Source organism: Tamandua tetradactyla, chromosome 16 (assembly GCF_023851605.1).
Source record: "Tamandua tetradactyla isolate mTamTet1 chromosome 16, mTamTet1.pri, whole genome shotgun sequence".
NCBI lineage: Eukaryota > Metazoa > Chordata > Mammalia > Pilosa > Myrmecophagidae > Tamandua > Tamandua tetradactyla.
The window spans coordinates 66,943,731-66,962,082 of NC_135342.1; the positions used below are offsets into that span (position 1 = coordinate 66,943,731).

The 18,352-nt window shown below is 37.1% G+C and overlaps 1 protein-coding gene across 6 annotated transcripts in view; it reads left to right on the forward strand.

Annotated features, from left to right (window-relative positions):
• The window catches only part of AP1G1 (adaptor related protein complex 1 subunit gamma 1), a 131,325-nt gene that overhangs the window by 37,822 nt on the left and 75,151 nt on the right, over nucleotides 1–18,352 (forward strand). For all 6 annotated transcript variants that reach the window (XM_077132917.1, XM_077132916.1, XM_077132922.1 and 3 more), the window contains exon 2: nucleotides 8,914–9,117. In XM_077132917.1, the coding sequence (XP_076989032.1) occupies nucleotides 8,917–9,117 (201 nt within the window). In that variant the 5' untranslated portion in view covers nucleotides 8,914–8,916. The remainder of the gene's footprint in view (nucleotides 1–8,913; nucleotides 9,118–18,352) is intronic.

Here is an 18,352-nt window from a genome sequence, read left to right on the forward strand (position 1 = left end):
GAATCTAGTATCCTGGAAGTAAAGGTGAAGTCTCTCAAAACTAGAGGAGAAACATGTTGTTTCTCCATGTTAATCCAGCTTTGGAGACGTACTATGTCATTCTATTGGTGACATTTGCCCCTTTCCCCAAAAACAACACTGAAGTAGTCTGTATGCTAACAACATAGCTTAAAAAAAAATAAAACAAAATTCTTCAGTTTTATAAAAGTTGATAAAAAGTAGTATTTCGAAACTGTACAGTCACCAGAAGTACACATCAAAAATGCACACACTTTGGCATCTCTAGCACCTTTGGCTTTCTATGTCTGATCTGTTTTGATATCTCCATTTTCTGCAGGGTTTTTTCCATCCTTGCCAGTAACAGCTTTCCCCTTTTCTCCTTTGGGTACCTTTTCTCCCTTCTTTGCAGGGGCCTTTTTAGGCTTGGGTTCTGGCTTTGAGGGAGGAGGTTTAGCAGATAACCTTGCAGATCTTCTCTGTGATTTGTCTTTTACCTTGGCTTTATCTTCTTTAGCATCCCCTTCACCCTTTTTTCTTGGGCATGGTGGCAGTGGTGGTGGGATGTAGGTGCTGGATGCCGGGATACAGCCATGCACAGGCTTTGTTCTGTCCAGGGGTCATTCTCAACACTTCCCTTCAATATAAGTTTGATGTTTAGCTTTTCCATTTCTACAGAGAAGACTTTTGGAATTTTGGGATTGCATTGACTTTGTAAATTGCTTTGTAGAATTGACATCTTAACAATGTTTAATCATTCAACCCACAAGCATGGTGTGTCCTTCCATTTGTTTACATACTTTCTTTCTTTTAGCAGTGTTTTGTAGTTTTCTGCAAACAAGTCCTTTATAATCTTGATTACATTTATTCCTAGATATTTGATTCTTTTAGTTGCTGTTGTTAATGGAGATTTTTTCTTGATTCCTCTTCAGATTGTTTCATTAATAGTGTATAGAAAAACTACTGATTTTTGTGTGTTGATCTTGTATACTGCCACTTTGCTGAATTTATTAGGTCTAGTAGCTTTGTGGTCAATTTTTCAGGTTTTTCTGTATGTAGAATCATGTCATCTGCAGATAGGAAAAGGTTTTCTTCTTCCTTTCCAATTTGGATGTTTTTTATTTCTTTTTCTTGTGTAATTACTCCGGCTAGAACTTCCAGTACAATGTTGAATAATAGTGGTGACAGTGAGCATCCTTGTCTTGTTCCTGATCTTAGAGGGAAAACCTTAGTTTTTCCCATTGAGTATGTATTAGCTGTGGATTTTTCTTCTGTGCCCTTTTATGTTGAAGAAGTTTCTTTCTGTTCCAAATTTTCTGAGTGTTTTTATCAAGAAGGGATGCTGGATTTTGTCAAATGCCTTCTCTGTGTCATATCCAATGACCGTGTGATTTTTTTTCTCTCCATTGTTCTGTTAATGTGGTGTATTATTTTAATTTATTTTCTTATATTGAGTCACACTTGCATACCTGATATAAATCCTGCTTAATCTTGGTATATATAATTCTTTTACTGTGCTGTTGGATTTAGTTGCTAATATTTTGTGTAGGATTTTTGCATCTGTATTCATAAGGGATTGTGCTGGTTTGAAAGGATGTATATCCCCTAGAAAAGCCATGTTTTAATCTAAGTCCCATTTCATAAAGGCAGAATAATCCCTATTCAGTACTGTATCTTTGAAACTGTAATCAAATCATCTCCCTGGAGGTGTGATTTAATCAAGAGTAGTTGTTAAACCGGATTAGGTGACGACATGTCTCCACCCATTTGGGTGGATCTTGATAAATTTCTGGAGTCCTGTAAAAGAGGAAGCATTTTGGAAAAAAAAGAGGTTCAGAGAGAGTAAAGCAGAACGACATAGCCACGAGAAGCAGAGTCCATGAGCCAGTGACCTTTGGAGATGAAGAAGGAAAATGCCTTCCGTGGTTCTTCATGAAACAGGAAGCCAGGAGAAGAAGCTAGCAGATGATGCCGTGTTCACCATGTGCCCTTCCACTTGAGAAAGAAATCCTGAACTTCATTGGCCTTCTTGAACCAAGGTATCTTTCTTTGGATACCTAAGATTGGACATTTCTATAGACTTGTTTTTTAATTGGGACATTTTCTCGGCCTTAGAACTGTAAACTAGCAACTTGTTGAATCCCCCTTTTTAGAAGCCATTCTGTTTCTAGTATATTGCACTCGGGTAGCTAGCAAACTAGAACAGGGATGTTGTTCTATAATTTTTTTTTCTTGTGGTATCTTTACATTACTTTGATATTAGGGTGATATTGGTCTCGTGGAATAAGTTAGTGGGCATACCCTCCTCTTTAGTTTTTTGCACTAGTTTAAACTGGATTGGTATTAATTCTTCTTGGAATGTTTGGTAAATTCACCTGTGAAGCCATCTGGTCTTAGGCTTTTCTTTTTTGGGAGGATTTAGATTACTGATTCAGTCCATTTATTTGTTATTGGTTTGTTTGAGATCTATTTTTTTTTCTTCAGTCAGTGTAGGTTTTGTGTGCTTCTAGGACTTTGTGCATTTAATGTAGGTATCTAATTTTTTGGCATACTCTGTTGTTTGTGGTATTGTCTTCCACTTGTTTTATTTCTGTTGAGTTGCAGGTAATGCACCCTTTTAAATTCTGACTTTAGTTATTTGTGTCCACTCTCTTTTTTTCTTTGTTAGTGTAGCTTAAGGCTTGTAGATTTTATTGACCCTTTCAAGAAATCAGGTTTTACTTGCATTGATTCTCTCTCTTTTTCCTTTTTAATTCTTCATTTAGCTCTGCTGTAATCTTTGTTTTTTCCCTTCCTTCTTTAGCTTTAGTTTTCTCTTTTTCTAGATCCTTCAGTTGTGAGATTAGCTCTCTGATTTGGGATTTTTTTAAAAATATTTTTTATTGTAAAAACTTATACAAGCATATATTCTTGACATAGACAAACATTCCATATGTGGTGTACAATCAGTGGCTCACAATATCATCAAATAGTAGCATATTCTTCACCATAATAATTTTTTGAACATTTGCATCACTCCAGCAAAAGTAATAAAAAAGAAAAAAGAAAAAACTCATATATACCATACCCCTCACCCCTCCCTCTCATTGACCACTACTATTTCCATCTACCCAATTTATTTTACTCTTTGCCCCCCCTATTATTTATTTATTTATTTATATCCATATTTTTTACTCATCTGTTCATACTCTGGATATAAGGAACATCAGACACAAAGTTCTCACAATCACACAGTCACATTGTAAACATTACATCTTTTTATAATTGTCTTCAAGAATCTAAGCTACTGAAACACAGCTCAATAGTTTCAGGTACTTCCCTCCAGCCACTCCAATACATCGTAAACTAAAAATGTATATCATAAGTACATAAGAATAACCTCCAGGATAACCTGTTGACTTTGTTTGAAATCTGTCAGCCACTGAAATTTTATTTTGTCTCATTTCTGTCTTCCCCCTGTTGGTCAAGAAGGCTTTCTCAATCTCTTGATGCCCGGTCCTGGCTTATCCCAGGGTTTCTGTCCCACGTTGCCAGGGAGGTTTACACCCCTGGGAGTCATATCCCATGTAGGGGGAAAGGCAGTGAGTTCACATGCCGAGTTGTTTCTTCTTTTTTTTTTTTTTTTTTTTTTTTTTTTTTTTTTTTTTTTTTTTTTTTTTTTTTTTTTTTTAAAGACAGAGAGAAGGAAGGAAGGATAGAAGGAAGGAAGGAAGGAAGAAAGGGAAACATTTTTAAACATTTTCTTGTTTTATTGTATTCTGTTTCTCCGTTTTTGTTACATGGGCTGGGGCCGGGAATCGAACCGAGGTCCTCCGGCATAGCAGGCAAGCACTTTGCCCGCTGAGCCACCGCGGCCCGCCTGTTTCTTCTTTTTTTAATGTAAGCATTTAGAGCTATATATTTCCCTCTTGGCATTGCCTTTGCTGTATCCCATACATTTTTGTATGTTGTGTTTTTATTTTCATTTGCCTAAAAATATTTTCTTATTTTCCTTGTAATTTCTTCTTTGACTCTTTGGCTAAGAGTGTGTTGTTTAATTTTCATGCATTTTGCCTTTATTGTTGTAATTTGCAATTCCTTGCTGATTAATGATGTTAAACATCTTTTCATGTACTTATGGCCATTCGTGTAGCTTCTTTTGAGAAGTCACTGTCTAATCTTTTATCTTTAAATAAGGCTCTTTCATTATTGTAAGATATGTATTATGAATATTTTTTTCTTTTCTGTGGCTTCCCTTGTCCCTCATAATATTTTTATCCTATTCATAATGGTATCTTTTGAAGAGCAAAAAAAGGTTTGGAATTTGGTAAAGTCCAGTTTTTCAAATTTTTAAAAATACTTGGTGCTTGTTATTGCTTATGAAATTCTTGATTAGCCTATTTTTGCAAAGATTTTCTCCTGGGACATTTTTTAGTTTTATCTGATGTTTAGATTTATAATTCATTTTGAGTTCATTTTTATTTACTGTGTGAGGTTAAGGTCCTGATTAATTTTTCTTTTTCTGTATGGATATCCAATTGTTTTAGCACCATTTATTTAAAGACTACCCATTATTCTGTTGAATAGCATTGGTCCCTTTGTTGTGGGTCTGTTCCTAGACTTCCATGTTGTTCCATTATTCTCTTAAATCTATTCTGTCCATTTCACACTGTCTTGATTACTGTAGCTTTGTATTAATTCTTGAAAATAGATAATGCAAATTCTTCATCTTTGTTCTTTTTCAAGATTGTTTTGGCTATTTTAAGTCCTTTGTGTTATTGCTTTATTTTTTTACTTTTTAAAAATACTCATTAGAGTATTGCACTAATAGTTTTACCCTCTAGTGAATGGTTTGCTATTTTTTCCTGCTTATTACATTTTTAAAGAGTACCCAGTGTAGTGAGAAGATACTGTTTGTCAGAGAGGTGTTTTTTAATTGAACATTTGGTTTTCTCATCCTATTTTCTTTTCTCATTCTCATATTTTCTTGAGTTGAGTTTTGATTGTGATCACATTCATATCATATTTTGTAGAGCTATGTTGAGTTTTGCAGCAGTTGAACAAAAAATATCTATCTTTCCTAAGGTTGGGCATAGTCTTTCCTTATTTAGGAATTAAGTAAAAATTTGGGTTGACTTATTTCATGGGATAGTTTTTGCTATTAGTGATGGACCTTAGCTAATGGTGTATTGTCTTATTTTGTTAATATTTTTGTTTGGATCCTATCCAGAAACACTGAGTTGAGAGTTTTTGTTTTACTTTTTTCAAGTTTATTGAAAAGTGCAGTCCAGGAAGCAAGACAAAACATATACTTAAACACTACAGACACTTCTGTTTTTATAAAAGGTCAAAATAGCAGACCTAATCATTGCTTGTTTAATCTAAGGATTTTTACCAATTTAATTCTGCTCCCATGCTTCCTATTTTGTTAAGAAAAATAACTACTTGATATGCTTCATAGTCTATAAAAGAAAATTTACAAAGCTCCTTCATTTTTGTCACCAAAATAATACATTTCAGAGAGATTTGTAAAAAAAAAATCAGCCTTGGGCTGAGATCCTAGGCAACATTTCCTGTGAGCATCCCTTGGTGTTGGTGAAGCCATAGGCTCTGGTTCCGTATCCTAAGGTCGGCTGTTATCTCTCCACCTCCAGCTGCCCTTCAGAACTCATGTAGTGCAGCTAGGGTTCAGGTCTTGCTCGGTGGTATGTGGGTGGGTGGCAGAGACCTTTTGTGGTTTGGAGGAAATCCTAATTTCTCAAGTGAGAATAGAACTGCAGTAAGAGTTGTTACTGTGATGTATCTGAGCTACTTTAAGAAAATTGCTGCAAAGTCACTGACCCTCTCAGTGTTCTAGTTTGCTAGCTGCCGGAAAGCAATATACCAGAAACAGAATGGCTTTTAAAAAAGGAAATATAATAAGTTGCAAATTTACAGTTCTAAGGCTAGAAAATGTCCCAATTAAAACAAGTCTATAGAAATGTCTAATCTAAGGCATCCAGGGAAAGATGCGTGATTCAAGAAGGCTGGTGAAGTTCAGAGTTTCTCTCTCAAGTGGAAAGGCACATGGCGAACATGGTTAGGGTTTCTCTCTCATCTGAAAAGGTATGTGTTGAACATGGTGAAATCTGTTAGCTTTCTCTCCTGGCTTCCTGTTTCATGAAGCTCCCCAGGAGACATTTTCCTTCTTCATCTCCAAAGCACTGGTTGATGGACTCTCTGCTTTGTCGTGCTACAGCATTCTCTGTTCTCTCTGAATCTCTCATTCTCCAGAATGTTTCCTCTTTTATAGGACTCCAGTTAACCAAACAAGACACACTTGAATGGGTGGAGACACATCTCCCTTAATCTAGTTTAACAACCACTCTTGATTAGATTACATCTCTGGGGAGATGATCTAATTACATACAGTATTGAATAGGGATTATTCTGCCTCTATGAAATGGGATTTTGATTAAAGCATGGCTTTTCAAGGGTACATACATCCTTTCAAACCAGCACACCCTGGAAATGTAACTCTCCTCCCCTTTCTTCACCACCTCCACCTAGATGGAATTCTTTTCTTCATACACAAGCACACAGCAATTGAAGGAAGAAAATTGAAACAGTTGCCAAACCTATAAGATACCCGTTGTGCAAATCATGGCTCCTCAGAGTGGAAAGGCATTAACTTCCAGTCCAATTTACAGTCAAGGAAGTAGATTTAGAGGGAAATATAGTAAGTTAGTGACAGAGGTGAGCGAAGTAGGTTCCCTAACTCATGATTCTGTGCTTTGAAAACTGCCACACTGATCTTGATAGCATAGAATATTCAGTGTGCCAGATTTTTAAATGGTCATGTTTATGCTCTTCTCTTTTCCTCATCTTCTTTATTCCACAGATTTCAGTTTTGTGAGCCCCCAGTAGCTTTTTTTTTATTAATTAAAAAAATTAACAAAACATTTAGAAATCATTCCATTCTACATGTACAATCAGTAATTCTTAATATCATCACATAGTTGCATATTCATCATTTCTTAGTACATTTGAGAAGTACTTAGTAGCTTTTTGAGAAGAATAGCTGGCCATTGGCACACTTCTCTTAGGAAGAGAGCTCATATAACATGATTGTTTGATATGAGCTGCATTTCTACCCCAAGCCACCTCTCCTGGCAACCCAGTCCAAGCATGGGCACTACCCTCGAAAGCCCAATAATTTCAGATTCGGTGCCCATAACCAGTTAGTCTGTTTCTGAGATAGGACAGTCACTTTTCCTCCAAGCCTATCCCATATCCCACCTGTGTCCTCATCTTCCCAGTTGAGGGTTTTTTTTTTATATCCTCCCTCAATTAATTGATTTGGGTTTTGATGAAGTTTTCCATGTCTGTTCGTACATTCTGAATTAATTGTTTCAGCTCCTGTATGTCATTTGAATTGTTGGTTTGTTCCTTTGTCTGGGCCATATCTTCAATTTTCCTTGTGTGATTTGTTATTTTTTGCTGGCATCTAGGCATTTAATTACCTTAATTAGTTTATTCTGGAGATTGCTTTCAGTTCTTTTATCTAGGGTTTTCTTGCTGGATGAATTTGTTGTCTGTCTGTTTGACATTCCGTTCAGATTTATCTGGACCTTTAGCTTAAGTTTTGTTTAACAGAGGAGAATTTTTCAGTTCTTGTTTTCTTGTTTCTTGCCCTGCTTGTGTGGTGCCTTCCCCCCCCACACACACACTTAGGAGGATCTACTTAGATATTATAGACCCCAGCCAGATTTTCCCAGACCAAACTGGCCTCCTATCAGGAGGAAAGAGTCACCTGTGTCGGTTTTCCCTGAGGATGAGACCCAGCAGGTTGAAAGACTTTACTGTGGAGTCTCTGGACTCTGTTTTTCTCATCCTGCCCTGTGTGTGGCGCTTGTCTGACTGCAGGTCCCACCAGCATAAGATGATGCAGTACCTTTAACTTTGGCAGACTCTCCCTGCTGGGGGCGTGGTGGGACAGAGGAGAGGTTGTAGGCTGGTTTTAATGGCTTCAAATTACCAAGCCCTGGTGTCTGAATTCGTTGATGGAGGGATTCCACCTGGGTTGGTCTTCACCCCTCCCCTGGGAAAGGCACAGGCTCCAGACAACCCCCCAAAAGAGCTCACTTCTGCCTATGCCTGGGGCAGTTGCAGCCTGAAAAGTCCTGCCGCTATATCCAGAGGCAGTCAAGCCTTTGTAGATACACAGCCACAAAAACCTCTGTTTCCTTCTTTTTTTTTTTCCCCCTTTTTCTGTCAGTCCTGCCCCCTTGGCGTGGGGGCAAAAATGAGCAACCTCCGCTTTGATCAGGTTCACCTAAGCTGGGGGCCTATTTTTAGTAGTCAGAATTTGTTAATTAGTTCCACAATTGGCGTTTGATTGTGCCCAGTCCCTGCTGCTGGTAAAGTCCTTTCCTTTCCCCTCTGGGAAGTGGCCTGTGGGGGAGGGGCACTGGCCGCCGCACCAGCTTTGGGAATTTACGGTTCTGGAGGGTGCTCACAGCCGGTCCAGCTGGTCCAGACTGGGGTATGCTGTGTGTCTGGTCACTGACGTGGCCCCAGGAGCTGTTCTGTACTGTTTCTGGTTATTTGGTAGTTGTTCTGGAGGACAAACTAAAACGCACATGTTGTTAAGCTGCCATCTTGAACCGGAAGCTCAGTTGAGGGGTTTTTATAGAATAGATATGCCGAAACTTTGAGGTTTGGACTTAGCAAAGTCTTGAATTCTTAAAAATCAGTCAACTGGGATCTGTTCTGTGACTGCTTGTTGAAGAGTGCTTTGAAAATTATTGCTTTTTTATTTCTTTGCTTTGTGTATATGTTATACTATATAATAAAAAAGTTTTTAAAAATCAGTCAGAAATTTAGGTGGGAAGTTATGTGAATTGTTTTGGCTGTAAAAAATGTGAACATTTCTGTTTGATGTCTTTCCATATCCAGAGGATGCCAGCCCCCATCAGATTACGGGAGCTGATCCGGACCATCCGGACAGCCCGAACGCAAGCTGAAGAACGAGAAATGATCCAGAAAGAATGTGCTGCAATACGGTCATCTTTTAGAGAAGAAGACAATACATACCGATGCCGGAATGTGGCAAAATTACTATATATGCATATGCTGGGATATCCTGCTCACTTTGGACAGGTAGGCTGGGCTGAGACCACATCTAGCAAGGGTTTTCATGTTTAAATGGCATTGTAACTCAGGGTACGTCATTCTATTCCTAGCAAGGAGGTTCTTTTGCCAGCCCTGTGGTCTGTTGATTATTCTGGCATTGAAGGTAGGATTGAGACGGTGTTCTAGTTTGCTAGTTGCTAGAATGTAATGTACCAGAAACAGAAAGGCTTTTTAAAGGGGGAATTTAATAAGTTATTAGTTTACAGTTCTGAGGCTACGAGATTGTCCAAATTAAAGCAAAGATCTATAGAAATGTTCAATCTAACGCATTCAAGGAAAAATACCTTGGTTCAAGAAGGCCTATGATGCTCAGCGTTTCTTTCTTGGCTGGAAAGGCACAAGGTGAAGTCTGCTAGCTTTTTCTCCTGACTTCTTATTTCATAAAGCTTCCCTGGGGACGTTTTTGTTCTTCGTTTCCAAAAGTCTGTGGCTGTGTGGGCTCTGTGTCTCTTTCCAAAATGCTTCCCTCTTAAAGGGCACCAGTAAGCAACCCCATCTTGAATGGGTGGAGACACATTTCCATGGAAATCACTAATCAAAAGTTACCACCCACAATTGGGTGGATCACATCTCCATGGGAACAATTAAAAAGTGCCCAGCAAAAATATTGAATGAGGATTAAAAGACATGGCTTTTCTAGGGTTCACTACAGATTCAAACCTGCACAGGGGGCAAGATACACACAGGGCAGTGCATGATTTTGCTATTTTTGTTGTTTTCCATTGAAAATTTCTCATTATGTGGATCAGAAGAATATTTTGGTGGTGATAGTTATCTTAAAGATGGCCTGGGATTAGATTATGATTGACATGTCAGAGGGTCTGGGCTATATAAGTATTCAAGAAATATTTGCTGAATGTCTAATTTATTTATTTATTTTGTATATAATATACTATGGAAATACTCATGAGAAATATTTTTAAATTAGGTTGTTGCCAAGTGGTGACAGCTAAGGATTTTGTATTAATTATTTCTGTCTTGATCGTTACACTAATTTCCATGCAGTCTCCCTGCTGATTCCCTCCCACACACTAATGCATACTATTTGCTATAGCCAGTCTGGGTGTGCTGGCTTGAAACTATTATATACCCCAGAAAAGCCATGTTTTAATCCTGATCCAAATTTATGGGGCCAGACTTATTGTGTAGGGTGGGAAACTTTGATTGGATTGTTTTCATGAAGCTGTGACACACCCAGCTGTAGGGTGACCTTTTGATTAGGTTACTTCGTGGAGATAAGACACACCCAGTTGTAGCTGTGACCTTTTGATTAGATGGAGATGTGACTCCACCTATTCAAGGTGGGTCTTGATTAGTTTCTAGAGTCCTTTAAAAGGGGGGACATTTTGGAGAAACCTTAGGTTGCAGATGCTTGAAGAACAGTTGCTTCAGAGCTCATAGAGACATGGGTGTATCAAGATGTTTGGCGTGCTGACAGAGAGAGCAGATGCCTAGACATGGGCAGAACCCGGCATACATCGCCATGTGCCTTCCTGTGAGATGCTAAGTAAGCCAGTATCCAGAGTTGTGTCTCGGAGGAGCTAAGTGAAGGCCCACAGATGCTTAGAAAGGAAACCACTGGTATCATAAGCTTTAAGTAATGAAACGTGAAATAAGGACCAGTAGATGCCAGTCACGTGCCTTCCCATGTGACAGACACCAGCCTTTCTTTGGCGTTAAGGTGTCCTTCTCTGGATTAGCTTGGACATTTTCATGGCCTTAGAACTGTAGATTTGTAACTTCATAAAATTCCTTTTTCAAAGCCATTCCATTTCTGGTATATTGCATACCATCAGCATTAACAAATTAATAAACTTGGTAGTAAGTGCTTTTTCTTTCCATGTTTATATTGTGATAAGGGGGGATTGTGTTACAGGAAAGGGGAGGTAGTGGATAATTTTTTTTTTTAATATTACTATTATTAGTAGTAACTTTTTTGGTATGCTGTGCATTGGGGGGGGTCACATTTCATTCTCTTCCATGTGAATTTCCTGTTATCACAGCACCATTTGTTGACTTTTTTTTGGTGTGGTCTGAGATTCAAACCCAGGTCTTATACATGGCAGGTGAGCATTCTACCACTGAACTACCCGTATATCCCCCAGTGGGTTGTTTTTTATTTCTTAGCCAATGCTCTTAAATTTTATTTCACTGAAATTTAAGAATTGTGGTATATACTAAATCGTCTTTTTTTAAAAAGCTACAAAATTAAAAGATGTGCAACAGTAGGTAGAAAGAGGGAAAATACCACCCGTATTTCCATTATTCAAAGATAGCTATCACTAATATTTTGACATATTTATTAGGAGGCTTTTCCCTAGGGAAAGATGGCTACCTGCTTATCTCCAATTTTGCTCAGTAACTTCAGTGGAAAGAGAAACTCCCCTTGCACCCTCCTCACCCAGTCCACAAGTTTTTTGCCTGTTTTTTAAACACTTTTATCAAACTGATTTGGGTAGTTTTAAGCTCTTCTTGGAGCTGAGAGTGGGGTCTACCAATACATGATTTAGGTGGGAATGTGTTAGTCCCCTGAAGAAGGATTATTGGTATTATACTATCAGGAAAAAAAAGAGGGAATGGATACTAAGGAGGCAACAAGAATAATTCTCCTGTAGATAAAAATTTTTTTTTTTTGGCATAGGCAGACTCTGGGAATCGAACTTGGGTTTCTGGCATGGCAGGTGAGAATTCTGCCACAGAGCCACCTTTGCACCACCCACATATTTGGTTTTAAACAAAATTAATGTCATGTAGCATTCTGCTATTTCACGTGGAATATCATGAACTTTTTTTTTCATGTAATTAATACATTATTTGAAATCATGGTTATAGAGATACAGATGGGTCTTCATTTTTTATTTTCTCTATATTGGACATTTATTTTTTTTGGTTAATAAATAATGTTATGATAACTGTTATAATATTTAAAGGCTGCTTGATATATTCATAAATGAATGTGTATTTTGGGAAGTGATTCATTTTAATTTCTTGCCTTAAAACATAGAGATGAGTGAAACTTTTACATAAGAAAGAATGTAAGATTAAGGAGTGTAAATAAATCCTGGGGCTCTAAAATTCCAAGTTATATGCTTTTACCACATCAGAAAGTGATCCAGGAGGTTATTTGTGTCATATATAACATAATATAAAGCAAATCAATGCCCACGTATCTTTTTTGGTTGTTTGAATTAAAAAAGAAATTTATTATGATAATATATGTAAAACTTACCATTTTAACCATTTGTAAGTATATAATTCAGTGGCATTACTTTTACAGTGTTGGGCTCCCATCACCATGCCTTTCATTACTAAAACTTTTTTATTACCCAAAACAGAAACTCTTTACCCATTAAGTGACAATTCCCATTCTTCTTCCTCTATTACACACCCCCCCATCCCTGGTAACTTCTAATCTACATTTTGTTTCTTTGAATCTGCTTATTTTAGATATTCCATGTAAGTGGAATCATACCATATTTGTCATTTTGTGTCTGGCTGTTTCACTCAGCATAATGTTTTCAAGGTTCATCCATGTTTCATTGTCATTTGATTTTTTTTTTGGTGGTGCATGGTCCAGGAATTGAACCCAGGTCTCCCGCATGGTAGGTGAAAATTCTACTGCTGAACTACACTTAAACTGCCCTGTTGTCATTTGATTTTAAGCATTAGACTAAATTTACAGAAATCTGATATGTTGGGAATTAGGCTATAGAAGAAAGTCAAGGGAGGGAGAGGGCCTTAAACCCTTCCACTCAGAGATAACCACTATTAATGTCTTGGAAACAGTAGATTTACAAATTCCCAGGATACTTCTTTAAAGACAAACTCTTTTGTTTAAATATTTTTATTGAAAAATCTTCACACACATACAGTTCATCCATAGTATACAGTCAGTGGCTCACAATATCATCACGTTGTTGTGTATTTGTCACCTTGATCATTTTAATTTTTAGAACATTTGCATCACTCCAGAAAAAAAATTAAAATAAAAGCAATTCATACATCCCATACCCCTTACCCCTCCTTCTCATTGACCATTAGTATTTCAATCTACCCAATTTTTTTAACCCCTAATCCCCCCGCCATTACTTATTTATTTTTTATCCTTTTTTTTTTTTTTTTAACTCATCTGTCCATACCCTGGATAAAAGGATCATCAGATACAAGGTTTTCATAATCAGTGGTCACACTGTAAAAGCTATATAGTTATACAGTTGTCTTCAAGAATCAAGTTACTGGAATACAGTTCAACAGTTTCAGGTACTTTCCTCCAGCCACTGCAATACACCAGAAACTAAAATGGAATATCTATATAATGCATGAGAATAATCTTCAGGTTAACTTCTTGACTCAGAAATCTCTCAGCCACTGAAACTTTCTCTCTTGAATTTTAAATCGTAGAATAGGTTTACAACTCTGAGGATATTTCTTTTCATAAAAGTTGTTTTTTTAATAACAATTTACTTCTTCATGGAAAGGATTAATACTCAAGGAAACTGTACAAAAATTTTGTACAGAAAAAAAATTTTTCCAAGTACGAATAGGAATCATAGTTTTAAGTCTCATTTTCCGTTTTAAGTCATGGCCTACCTGTGTCAGTAATTTGGTATGCCATTTATTGGAATTTCCATTATAAAATCCTGTAAAAGTTTCATGTCAGGATTCTCTCCTGCATGAATAAATCACATGCCATTTTTATTTAATTAGTCACCCTTTAATTCCATTTTATGTGTTGACCTAGGTTGTTCATTACTAGCTCCTAGCAATGCCTATCTTTTGATATCTTCAGATGTGGTTAGTGCACCTGAGGTGAAAGAACATGAATTTTTTGGTACATGATCCAGTTACTGGAAAACTTATAAATATGTTTGAAACAACTTGAATATGTGAACGTATTTTATCATTTGCAAATTTTATGTAATTTAAATACAATTCAAGTATTTCTGATGAAAACGTAATTGAGATGTGCTGTAAGGGTAAAACACTATTTAGAAGGCTTAGTACTTTATAAAGTATCTAATAATTTTTATGTTGATTACATGTCAAAATGATAATATTTTAGATAAAATGTATTATCAAAACTAATTTTACCTGTTTCTTTTTACTTTTTGCTGCAGTGTCTAAACAGTGCTGTCTAATAGAAATAAAATATGTGCCATATATGTAATGCTAAAATTTCTAGTAGCCACATTTAAAAGTCTCATTTAATTATATAAGAAACCAGATTTTACACCAAGAGCTTAAACAGGAAAAGAAAAAATTAAAATCTTTTGTGCATCAAAGGATATTGTCAAGAAAATAAAAAAATAACCAGTAGAATGGGAGAAAATATTTAGAAACCATATATCTGATAAAGGTTTAGTATCTGAAATATAGAAAGAACTCATACAACTCAGCAAAAAGAAAAAAAAAACTCAATTTAAAAGTGGGCAAAGGACTCACTATAGTTAAATTCATGTGTCAACTTGGCCTGATGATGGTGTTCAGTTGTCTGGTCATACAAACACTGGCCTGACCATTGCTGCAAGGACATTTCGTGGCTGGTTAATAAACCAGAAGGCTAGTTTGTTAAATCATCAGCACATTGATTGCATTTGCATTCATCCAAGGGGAGAGTCTCCTGCAATGAGTGATGCTTAATCTAATCAGTTGAAGGCTTTAAAGGAGAAGTCAGAAGAGAGAATCGCTCTCTCCCTCCCTCTCCCTCTCTCTCTTTTTATAAATGAGACACTTTTATAAAATCTCATATTTACAGATATCTCCTGTTCATTCTGATTCCCTTGAGGATGCTGAGTAATACACCCACCAATAGGAGAACTGGGGAGAGAAAATGTAGTGCAGTCACATGAAGGGATAGTATACAGCAAAGAAGAACAATGCTCTGGCTGTCTGCAGCTCCCTGGGTTAATTGGAGGTTGAGCAAAAGAAGGCAGATAAAAAAGGGGGCACTAACTTGGCAAATCCACATTCTTTAGGGTGAGCTGCCAAGTTCAAAACACTGATGAAGCTGATGTTGAATTCCCTAGGATGGCTGAAGTAGAGATTGAAATTCTTCTTTCTTATTGTTAGGAAATCCTCAGTTCTGGCTTTCATCTGATTGGATGAGGGAGATCCTTGCATTGCTGAGGGCATTTGCTCTTTTTGATTGTAGAGGTGCTCTACCATAGTTGCAGCCAACTGGCTGTAGAAGCACATCCATCTATGACGTGCCCTTGTAGTTGTGGTCATGCCAGGGCTTGCTTGACCACAACCCAGCCAAGCTGACACTTGAAATCGTCATCACAGTCAGTTCAAGAGAAGCAAAACATCAATGGCATTAGCTGTCAGGGTAGTGGTTATTCAGGCAGCATGAGAGAGCCCACTGAGGGTGTTGAGGGGTTTTATATGTTGGTCTGAGCACACAGAAAGATAAAAATACATCTAGCTGCACACTGAAGGTCTGAGCAGATGACGCATTTTACTGTATGTTTTATCTAAATTCAAAAGTGAATAAATGTAGTCACTAAAATAAAATAATCCAAATTAGCACTTTATTCAGAATATCAGTAGCACTGAAGATGTGTGTGACTCTTAAAACATGATATGGTTAATTCTAGAACTCCTGTATGATCTGGCAACCCCACTTCTGGTACCAAAATGTGTTTCAGTCTGCTAAAGCTGCCAGAATGGAATACACCAAAAATGGGTTAGCTTTTATAAAGGAAATTTATTAAATTACAAGTCCATAAAAATGCCCAAGCTGAGACATCCAGAGAAAGATACCTTGACTCTATAGAAAAGCTGATGGTGTCTGGGGTTTCTTTGCAACATGGGAAGGCACATGGCGATGTCCACTGTCCTTCTCTCCCAGCTTCTGGTTTCAAACCACTTTGATTCCAGTGGCTCTCTCTCCAAGCATCTGTGGGTCCTCACTAAGCTTCTTCGGGGACAGACTCTGGGTTTCATCTTTTAGCTTAGCTTCTCCAAACATGTGTGTCTTAGTTTCACCTCTTAGCTCTCGGTATTAGCTCTGAGCTCTCTCTCTGACCTCTTTTAAGGACCCCAGTAAACTAATTAAGATCCACCTTGGATAGGCAGGGTCACATTTCCTTGGAAACAGTCTAATCAAAAGATCCACCCAACAAGGGTCTGCCCCTACAAAATTGGATTAGAAGAACATGGTTTTTCTGGAATACATGTTTCAAACCAGCACAGGACTTGAACAGACATTTCTTCAGAGAAGATATATAAATGAGTAATAAGCCCATGGAAAGATGCTCAAATCATTAGCCATTAGAAAAATACAAATCAAAACCACAATGAGGTACTACTTCATATCCATTAGGATGGCTATTATTAAAAAAATGGAAAATAACAAATTTGTCAAAGATGTGGAGAAATAGTAACCTTAGTACATTGTTCGTGAGAATGTAAAGTGGTGCACCCACTGCAGAAAAAATTTGACAGTTCTAAAAAGTTAAACATAGAACTTACCGTGTGACCTGGCAATCCCACTTCTTAGGTGTACATCAAAAGAATTGAGCAGGGGCTTGAACAGATATTTGTACAACAGTGCTTATTACAGGATTATTCATAATAGCCAAAAGGTGGAAGCAACTCAGATATCCAGCAGCAGATGAATGGGTAACAAAATCTGGACTCTAAATACATTGGAATAATAGTTAGGCTTATAAAGGAATGAATTTCTGATATATGCTACTACATAAATGAACCTTGAAGATAGTGTTGAGTGAAATAAGTCAGATACAGAGGGACAGATATTATATGATTCCACGTATACAAAATAGAATATGCAAATTTATAGACAGAAGGTAGAGTATAGATTACCAGGAGCCGGAGGAGAAGAGGAATGGGGAGTTAAAATATAATGGATGCAAGGTTTAGGCTAGGAGTGATGGAAAATTTCTGGTAACGGATGGTGTTGAGGGCAGCACAACACTGTGAGTGCAGTGAATCCTGCTGAATTTTATATTTGGGGTGTTTGAGTTGGCAAAGTTTATGTTGTATATATGTCTTTACAATTTACAAAGGAGGGAGAGACTAAACAGACTATTGCCATTAAATGCAGTACATGATCCTGGACTGGATCCAATAATGGAGGAGAAAATACCCAAGAAGAGCATTGTTGGGACATGACGAAATTGAAGTAGAGACTGTAAACTTTATATCAATGTTAAATTTCTTGAACTTGTTAACTGTACTTAAGGTGGTTACATGATTGTGATATCCTTGTGCATAGGAATTGTACATGGAAATAATAAGTGTTCAAGGAGCATGATGTATATAACCTACTCTCAAGTGTTTAGAAAATGGATGGATGGATAGATTGATAGAATGAGATGGCAAATGTGGTCCATGACAAACTCTGGGATCTGTTCTGTAACTATTGTTGAAGTGTGCTTTGAAAATTATTGCTTTTTTCTTTCTTTACTTTGTTATATGTGCTATGTTATACAATAAAAATGATGTTAAAAAAAAAAGAAATAGATAAACCCATGTGTCTGAATTTGTATATATTCACTTCCAGACTTTAGAAGTCTGGAAGAAAAGACACTAGATATGTTTCCAGTTGTCATCTTGAGGTGAAAGGATGATTGCTGTATTGTTATTTTGTTTTTCCATACTTATGTTTTTTTTCTGCAATGAACTAGTACTCTTTGTGTAATAAAGAAATAAGAAAAATTGGAAAAAATGTTAAAAATTGGTGGATCCTGGGGGTGAGAGGTGGGGAGATCTGTTGGAGTTCTCTGTATGGTTTTGTATTATTTTTGTGACTGTCCTATAAGTTGGTAAGTATTTCAAAATGAAAAAAATTTTTTTTACGAGAAATGCTTTGAGATAGGTAATATTACAGATGAGAAGACTGAAATTCAAAAGCTTTGTGACTTAACTTCACATGGCTTGTAATTATACAAGAGGGGATTCAAATTTACCTCTTTGTAGATATAAACCTCTCTGACAAAATGGGACAGGACACACGGGGATGAGCCAAGACCCGGCATCATGGGATTGAGAAAGCCTTCTTTGCCAAGGAGGGGAAGAGAGAAATGAGTGAAAGTAAAGTTTCAGTGGCTGAGAGATTTCAGACAGAGTCGAGAGGTTATCCTGGGGGTTTTTCTTGTACGTTATGTAGATATCCCTTTTTAGTTGACGGTGTATTGGAGTGGCTGGAGGGAAGTACTTGAAACTCTTGAACTGTATT